The 9,890-nt window shown below is 44.0% G+C and overlaps 1 protein-coding gene across 1 annotated transcript in view; it reads right to left on the bottom strand.

Annotated features, from left to right (window-relative positions):
* RRP9 (ribosomal RNA processing 9, U3 small nucleolar RNA binding protein) overlaps positions 1–9,890 on the bottom strand; it is a gene marked incomplete in the record, with an annotated part of 550,676 nt that overhangs the window by 81,475 nt on the left and 459,311 nt on the right. The window contains 1 exon segment of the mRNA XM_044077476.1: positions 8,804–8,883. Coding sequence (XP_043933411.1) covers positions 8,804–8,883 — 80 coding nt within the window.

The following is a 9,890-nucleotide window of genomic DNA, read 5'->3' as shown; positions in this document are numbered from 1 at the left end:
CATATTTGCTGTCCAAATACTCCCCTTATATTCCCTTTAGCATTTTGATGTTGTTCCTCATCTTGTTCTATGAGATTCCCTTTATTCTGCAAATCTTTGTCAACACCTCTAAACCCTAAAAACAATACTGCATGCTCAATTCATTTTTTTTACATATTCTACCAATTAATACAATATTGTACGTCCAATTAATTTTGGTTCTATCTGCTGTATCCTAGCCTACAACAAATGAGCAGCAGAGGTAATGTATACTAAATGATTTCTTTAAACTGTCACAAAAGCTAAAATAAGTTACCTTCAAAATCAGAAGCAGCTAACAAAAAAAAAAAAAAAAAGAAAGAATTTTGAACCAATTACATATAGCATCAGATGCAGAGTGAGTTTTTGATGAGTCTGATTATCCAGTGCACACACCACACTACATCACTCAATAGCTACTGTAACAACTGATGTTATGTTGTCCTGTCTCGCCTTAATTCTTGACGCTTGGGTCCAGAACAGAGCATCTGTTCCGACTTGGCCGCATACTAAAGCTCGAGAGCTTTCATTGGCTCAAGGCTATACCCTATCCCATAATGCCTAGTGACAGTTACCCAGATCTCGTTTGCCGCTTTGGGATTGCTTTTCGCTGGCTCAGGCTAGTATTTGGTTTGTGTGATTAGTTTAGTGTGTCTATAACTTTTTTGGGGAAAAGTCTTATTTTTCGCTACTTGAAGGCAGTTTAGTCTACTTTGACCAGTTTAAATCTTTACTGTTGGTTTCTCTCTGGTTTTAGTGTTGCTTGTGTAGGCAGTCATTGTTGGAGGCCTCCTTTTACCCGATCCTCGGCTTTCACTTGGTTCTTAACAAATCCGTTTTAGAGTATTTGTTTTTTTGTACTTTTATTTTAGCCCGTTTTACTTAGAGGGCTCCCTCCCCTTTTTTATATCCCTTTCTGAGGTTTCACTGTTTAATTTAGAGACGTCTCCTCTGGCAAGAGATCGTTGTTTAAGTTAGAGATCTCTCCTCTAGCTCTTCTTTCCCTCTATATAAATAAAAATAAAAAATAAAAAAAAATCTTGGTTTTTGTTTCTAACATTTGTACTGTCTGTACCTTACTGTACTATCATAGGTTGTACCTTGGATTAGAGTACTGTTTTTTCTTGTAGTGCTTGGCTATTATTGTGGACAAATCTTTCAATATGTTTAAAAACGTTAAGCAATCTGGGTTTAAGAAGTGTGATTTGGGCACACAAAAGAGGTCACTAACAGATGGGCACACAAGTTGTGTTTACTGCTTACGCACCGTTCACCTGCAGGATCCCTGTTCTATCTGCCATGGTTTCAGCTACAGGGTCCTGCAGGAATAAACTAGTTGTCAGAGGCCTATTGAAGGGTCCTTTTGAGGTGGACATCGAAGGGAATCAGTCCTCAAAATCCTCCTCTGAAAAATTCACTATAAAATCTGCTTCTTTGGCTCCAGTTTCTGAGCTAAGAAGCCTGAGAAACGTTTTGCTTCGGATCCGAAGGTTGTCAGACTCGAGAAGTCAAAATCTCCATCAGCTCCACCAGCATTATCAGAACCAAAAGATAAGCCGGTCATCGACCTTGCAGCCGATCCATTTGGTACCACAGTCACTCCTTGTGCAATCGGTGGCCGGTAGCCATAGATCCTCCCTTTCTTCTCAATCTTCCAGGAGTCTCTCAGATGATGATGTGGAGCAGGTGGTTAAGAGATTGCTTTGAACACCAGCCTTAGCAAAAATTCTTTCGAGCCCAGCCCACACAGAAGTGGAGCCAACAGCCATATCTACCTTATCTTCTGTTCCTCCTCTAAGTTCAGAGCCAGACTGCCTGAATGTTCTTGTGGTGGAACTGTCGGGTCTGACAACCACTGCCAGATTCTCGGTCCCAACTTCCGCTCCGATCTCTTCGATGTTGTCTTTTATCGAGGGATCTGAGAGCACACAGTCCCTCATCAGTTCCAGGGAGGAGAGTCGAATAAGACTTTTCCCCACGGGGCTTTGGCGCAGGTGAGTTTGGCACCCACATCGGCCTCGGAACCATCCTCCTTGGCGTGGGGGAGATCTCTGGGTTCCTTGGAATCGGAGGCGGTCTCGGGCTGGGATCTTGGTGCCTTAGAGGTGAAGAGGAGTGTGCCCCCCCACCCAAGACTGCTCCACCCTCGGGTACTACAGTTGCGGGGGTGCCTGACAAGGTAAACTCTCAGCTTGTGACCTTAAACTCTGTAGTAAACTCTTCCATGCACCTCATTTCCTATGCAGGTCGATGAAGCAAGAAGGGCAGGAGGCATATGAATAGCTCTGAGGAGACATTCCTGGATTGCGTCTTTGTGAGTTTTCTGAACCCTTCAGGTCTTCCTTTATCAACGCCCCTTCTGATGGCTCATCCTTGTTTGGGCCAAAAGTAAAAGACTCTTACCAGATGCGAACAAGAAGGCAAAACTCTGCCTGCCGTGGGAGTACGTTTCTCCGTCCCTACCAGACCTTATCCCAAAGGTCAGAAGGGTGGAAAAATGTGGTTCTGGAAATCCCAAAGAGCTTCGCCAGATGCACATGGTGAATTTTCCCTCAGGGACTTTTCCTCCAGGGACAGAGAGGGGAAATAATGGAAGATGCCGCACTCGCGGCGGGGGGGGGGGGGGTCTGCAGAATCAGGGAGACAGATACGTTCTCTGGCAGGCCCTTCCAGCGCTCCTGAAAGGGGGCCCCGCCTGTCCACCTCTGGAGGCAGTCAGGGGCATAATCACTGTACCCAAAAGCCTGGCTGAATATCACTCAAGAAAAATGGGTACGGTCGATCATATCTAGGGACTACAACATTCCTTTCTTTTTCACCCCCTCCATCAAGATCCATCCCACACATACCATCCAGTCAAGGGGGTCAAGCAACCCTAGAAATTCAAAGGTTGTTACATCTTTAAAGGTATACATTACAAATTTTGCTGTTGCATTTTAACAAGCACAGGTTTAACACTGACTACATTGTTTAAACTAGGTTCTAAATTCAAAGGTTGCTAGAAAAAAAGAGTCATCCAAGAAGTCCTCGCAGACCAAGCTGGATCTGGAATTTACTCCGGGTTCTTTTTAGTTCCAAAAAATACAGGGGACTGGAGACCAAGTTTGGATCTCAGCAAACTAAAGTCCGTAAAGAAAGCAAAGTTCTGAATGGTAACACTGCAGTCTATACTCCCTTTTCTGGGACAAGACAATTGGATGTGCTCAACAGACAATTGGATGTGCTCAACAGATCTCCAGGATGCGTACTATCACAAAGATGAACAGGCGATCCAGGAGATATCTACGCTTCCACCTGGGAGCCAGTCATTACCAGTTCACAACTCTGCCCTTTGGTCTCACTACAGCCCCCAGAGTGTTTACCAAATGCATGGCAGTAGTCACATCAAACCTGAGGGATCTAGGATTCCGGGTGTTTCCATACTTAGGACGACTGGCTCCTAACCACCACCACCGAGCATCTACTGACCAAGGCAAATGACACTACCATTCATCTCTGTTCAGAGCTAGGCATTACCATAAATTTCGAAAAATCTGCCTTGTTGCCTTCACAGCATTTTACCTTCATAGGAACAGACTTAAACACAAGAGACATGGTAGCAAAACTGCCTCGTGCAAAGGTACTAACATTGCTCCATCAAGTATTTATCTTGCTCACGAAGAAGAAAGTACAGGCAAAGTTTGTTCTCAACGTACGGGGTTCAATGGCAGCTGTAATAGCATTAGTCCCTCTGGCACATCTACACGTGTGTGTTACAGTGGCTACTCTGCTCAATGGTCCATGCAGGAGTTGTTCATGTCACACAAGAAACTCATTATGGACACCTGCAAGAAGGATCTTCGATGGTGGCTTCAGTCCATGCAGGTAACCATAGGCAGAAAGTACAGTTGTAAACCACAAATGTAGATGTTCAAGTATATTCACTGTTGCAGTCATCACCTGTGGGTTATCCCTGCTGTGGTAGCCCTTTGCCGGCCCGAATACCAGAGTCAATGTTTTTGTGTGCTGGCTGCCATTGCCTGTAGTCAGTCAGGTCGTCAGACTCTTGGGTCGGTCATAATTTCTAGAGAAGGATGTCTTTTCCTTTTTGGAGTGGGGGCCCGAGTACCTCTGATAAGCCAGATGAGACCCTCCACCATTTTAAGCATTAGAGCTTGGGGTGGCGGAGCAGTAGCAAGATGGTGGCTAGAAGCAGATTTCCTAGGAGTGGCCTGGCTTCTAGGTCTGAGAGAATCCGTCGGTCTCTGAGAAGCGGTAGTCGGATGCGAAGACTTTGTTTTTTATCAAGAATTGGTAGTGCGAAAGGCCTCCTCGGAAGTAGGTGCCTGCGTCGCGGCTCCGGACCAAACAGAGGTAGAGACCGCCAAAGGCTCGAAAGACAAAGTGGATTTCTGCGGCATACTGGACTCCAAAAATGTCTCAGAGGCCTGCGTAGAAAGCGTGTCAGGCATCAGAGGCTGCAAAAGCATCTCACTGAATTCCGGAGAACAGACTGTTGGCTGACAGACGGCATATCAGAATTCGAAGACGGAACACAAAAATAATTGTCTACAAAAAGAGCTCTATTGTGAATGATTCTCGCATTAAAGAGTGCACAGAACCGGCAACGAGGGACGTCGTGGTCTGGGCCTAAACAAGTGATGCAGTAAGAATGAAAGTCTCAGTGTGGGATCTGCTTTCCACAGGTGAGACAATTGCTAACTTTTCGGACATCGGTTAGAGCAAAAAAACGGGTCCCCAATGGGGTACTTAGCTTTAGATGTTTAATGCTGAAATTCAACTTCTGGTAGCGATCGACCGGCACTCGTGCGAACCGCTTCTGGTACGGGCTCCACAGCAAGAAAGACTGGTGTAATGTCAGCTGCCTTGCTTTATAGCACTGACGACCTGACGTCAGACTACAGGCAATGGCAGCCGGTGCACAAGAACACTGACTCTGGTATTCGGGCTGGGCGAGGGCTACCACAGCAGGGATAACCCACAGGTGATGACTGCAACAGTGAAACATGAAGAACAAGTTTGTTCTTCCCAAAACCATAGCTACAGTGACCATGGACGCCTCCCAGATTGGGGGGGGGGGCATTATCTGGGACAGACTGTCCAAGGAACTTGGCAGGAACACGAATACCACTTGCATATCAACATCTTGGAGATGAGAGTGATGCTTCTGGTGTTGCAGGCATCCCAGACTTCTCTTCCGCCAAGGACGATTGCAATTCAGACAGACAATATGTCCATCGTGTGGTATATCAACAAAAATGGAGGAGCCAAATCTTACCCCCTCTGTCAAGAGGCTCAAAGACTATGGCATTGGGCAACATCTTCTCAACGTTTTCTGATCGCAACACACATTCCGGGGAAATCTAAAGTGATAGCAGACAAATTAAGCAGGTCAATTCTTATGCCTCATGAGTAGTACCTAAAACAGTAAATTGCGAACCAAATTTTTCGCAAGTGGGGCCAGCCTTGCTGCGACCTCTTTGCCACTTCCAAGAACGCCAAATGGAGCAGCTATCTTGCGCTAATTCCCCCTCCGGGGGAGTCACCCAGGGATGCACTTGTTCACGATTGGCCCCTGGGACTTTATGCATTTCCCCCATTTTCACTAATACCCAAAGTTCTTCAGAAAGCCAAATCACTGAGTTGCAGGCTAATTCTCATCGCTCCATACAGGCCTTGTCATATGTGGTTCCCCCTCCTATGGCCCCATTTCCAGGAGGAGCCTTGGATCCTGGACCCAGTACCAGATCTTCTGACTCAATCAGGAAAGCTCCATCCCTCCATTCAAACCCTCAAGCTGACAGCTTGGTTTCTACACTTCTCATCTTAGCCAGGCTTCCAGACATGTCCCCAGCAGTGCATCACATCCTAATTTCATCGCACAAGACTACTACTAGGAAATTTTATGCTAGCAAATGGAAAAGGTTTTCTTGTTGGGCTGACAAAAATAATATTGATCTCTTTACAGCACTTATAACTACAATTCTGGAATTTTTAGCAGAAACCTTTAGTCAAGGAGCAGCTGCAACCACTATACGAGTACAACTAGCTGCCATATCTAATTACCACATAGGAGACATGGGATCCAATATAATGTCTCAGACTATGCAAAGCCTTTTTGAGAGGTACATTCCTCTTAAGACCTCCAATAAGAACAACACCACCTCCATGGGATCTAAATTTGGTACGGACTGCTTTAACTATCCCCCCTTTCGAGCCAGCTGCCTCTTGCCCACTAAAGTTCTTAACTTGGAAGACAATCTTTTTAACAGCCATTCCTTCGGCTAGGAGAGTTTCAGAAATGCAAGCTCTATCTGTCCTCCCTATTTGATCTTCCACAAGACAGTCTCTCTCTTAGAACTAACCCTTCCTTTCTGCCCAAACTCTGTTCTGAGTCCAGTTTAAATCAGTCTACTGAACTACCTGTCTTTTTCCCCAACTATGGCAACAAGACAGAGTATAAGCTTCACCAACTGGATGTCCATAGGCAGTTATGCTTCTACTTAAACAGGACAAAGCAGTTTAGAAAAATGGACCAAGTATTTGTCTCATTCTCGGAAGATAGAAAAGGAACTTCAGTTTCAAAAGTCACTTTATCCAAATGGATTACAGATACTATTACTTATGCATATAGTTCTCGGTATAAGCAATTGCCAGGAAAAATTTGGGGCCATTCAACTAGAGCTATGTTGACTTCTACTGCCTTTCAAGCCAGACTACCCCTCTATTCAATTTGTGCTGCAGCCACATGGGTTAACCCTCATACCTTATCACTCATTGCAAAGTAGATGTGGCCTCCCGCAACAGGGCTTCTTTTGGTTTAACTGTTCTGAAGAGTTTATTCCCTTGAGCCACCTGAGAAAGAAGGTGCTGGAGACGCTGCCCGAAACATCAAAAATGATGGTGAGATATGAAAACATAACAAAGAAGTTAACGTTCCATGTTTGTTGTCCATAATCTCACCTTCGTTCTTGCATCCCACCCTCTTTCCCCTTTCCTGGAGGATCGAGAGGAAATTTTTGGAACTGGTCATAAAATCTCTGATTCCCTTCGTGCCTCATGAGACATGCTCAGAGGATTATTGTGTACCACAGTGGGTTAGATAGTCTAGTGATGGGTATTTTGCACACGAGATCTGGGTAACTGTCGCTAGGCATCATGGGATTGGGTACAGCCTCGAGCCAGTGAAAGGACTCGAGCTTTAGTATGCAGCAGAGTTGGAACAGATGCTCGGTTCCGGACCCAAACATCAAGAATGTAGGCGAAATTATGGACAACAAACATGGAACGTTATGGCGAGTACATAACTTTTAGTTATGTACTCACCATAACTTCAGATGTTTGGGATCCATCATCTATTCTGAATTGGAATGATGTGTTCGAGCTGATCCCTCTCCTAAACTACCGCTTATTATTAAGCCAGCTTTAAGTCTCTTATTGGCTGACCTACTATACTACAGGATCCCATGATGCACCATCAGTCCCCAGATTTGTAGCAGCTAGTTGAACTTTAATAGTTGAGACAGAAGATCCCCTGATTATAGGGATGTTAAGATTTCAAAACCAAACTGGGACAGGAAGATCTTGAAAGGACCATTGAGTTTGATAAGAGCACTGAAGAAATCCCATGTAACCTTGCCAGGAGAGGAACTAAAGTACCCAGACAGACATTGAGCTAGAACCTGCCCGCACCTATCCATACTCCTAGACTCCTTATTAGGAGGGATGGATGGACGCTGAAACCTCTCTGCCACCTGCTGTGTAGCAGAGATGCCACCACCATGGTCTCTACAGCCACGCTTTTAGTAAGGAACTCCCTGAGGGGAGTAGATAAGAATTTGTTCGACGAAGGACTTCCAGCAGCATCCCGGTATTCCTCGGTTCAAACCAAATCCTAAATCCAATCCAGAGTCAAGGGGCGGAGATGGAGAGAGGAGGCGAGGGGCTGAGCCTCCTTGAGGAGCTGAGGAGCACTGGGAGCACCCGCAGAGGGGGGCAGAGGGGGTTTGAGGTTCCCTCATCTCTCGCGCAAAGGAGACATCTTTATTTTCCTCTCCCTGAGAGACCCTAGAAAAGGAAAAGCGTACTTGGCATGACCTCTGCAAGGCTTTGCCCCTAAACAATAAACACAAAGTAGATGGTCATCAGTAACACACATCTTAAGCACATTTAGTACATTTTTAGCCCCCGGCCTAGGGGCTTGAGACATGATATGTTAAACATTTCTGACGGAAATTTGAAAACTGTAGAAATGGTAATGACAAAACCGACACTTACAGAACAGTGTAAAAACACAACCTAGGGATGTAAAAACCGGAAAACCTAAAACACTAAAAGTTCAGTTATAGTTTGACCGAAAAGGCCCCCCTGGCGAAAGGGGAAAAACAAACTCAATACAACCCAATCACACACAAATAACACCACCAAATCAGGCAACATAACATCTTCTTTTTTTACAACTTCTGCAGTTCTTTCATATGACATCACATCTATAATGTAGTGAACACTCAAAAACTAACAGTTATTATTTTGACATCAGTCATTAAACACTTATGATGTGTATATTCTTGCTTCATATAAACTCACAAAAAATGAGAAAAGTTGCTTCCCACACAAAAACAGTCATGAAGAATTATCTACTTTGTTCAACCCAAAAAAAAAAAGGAAAGAGGAAGGAATAGATCAAATGCCCACTAGAAAAGATCAGCACAGGTTCCCTGCTATCGATGCAAGGGCAAAACACTTTAAAAACTGTAGCAAGCAATGACATATTTGTACAACTTACCAAGGGAATTTCAAAGAGTGGTTCTAAACTTCGGAATCCTTCACCACACTTCCACAGTCTCATCTTGGAATCATGTGAACCTGCAAAGAAAAATATAAATAAATCTGAGGTCTTGAAATCCTGTCATGATCACAGTGCTAAAAATACACAAATAATATAGTGTGACACTATAAAATATTATAGTGTGATACTACATGCATGCACCATTATGATACAGTACAGTCAGTTATATTACACTTCTGCACACTGCACTAACCAAAGATGTCTACTTATGAAATGTAGACTCAGCAGCTGCAAACACTGCTGTTCTATGGGGGATAAAAATGATACACTACAAACAATATGTATAAAAGAGCTAACAAGGTAAAACAGATATGAAGCTAATGCAAGTGAACAAGATACTATTGTAATCTAAAAATGTTTCTCTACAATGTATTTTATGCCGTCTTCCAGGGTAGGCCACTGGACCAAGCTGTGGCAAAAAAAAAAAAAAAAAAAAAAAAAAAGATCCATTAATGGGCTAGCCCTGAAAACCAGGATAACTAATATAAACACACCTTCCAAATCTGTCCAGAGCTCTGCTCTCTCCCTGTCATTAGGTAGGGCACAACTGACATGAATCAGCTTAACACCTTTTGTTGCATCCAGGGAAATTACCGTGGGGTCTCCAACTGGGTTCTTGCAGAGGCACTGAAACATCTGATGGACTCTGTAGTACCATTTTTTGCAGGATATGTGGGGGATGAGGGTCTAGAGGCCTACAGACTCGCTTTATTATACCTGCCAGAAAGCCATTCTTAAAGGCCTCATTGACAGGAAGGGTTACTGATCATTATCTAGTATGGCAGCCTACAGCAAACAGTGAATAATACCTAGAAGTCCCTGATCACAGCTATATGAATGAAATAGTTTTTTTTGTAAAGATAATATAAGGAAAGAAGACCCAAATAAAGACAATACTGGAATTTGCACGTCTCCTGAAGGGAAAAAAAAAAGTGAAAGAAATATCAAGACAATGGACAAAGGTAGTAGAAAGGATCTTCAGGAGTGTGAAGGTGGAACAGCTGCAAGAATAAATGCGAAACAA

Source organism: Protopterus annectens, chromosome 7.part0 (genome assembly GCF_019279795.1).
Source record: "Protopterus annectens isolate FY-2018-M chromosome 7.part0, PAN1.0, whole genome shotgun sequence".
Lineage (NCBI taxonomy): Eukaryota > Metazoa > Chordata > Ceratodontiformes > Protopteridae > Protopterus > Protopterus annectens.
The sequence above is the reverse complement of the archived record's forward strand: the minus strand, read 5'-3'. Positions and strand labels throughout refer to the sequence as shown.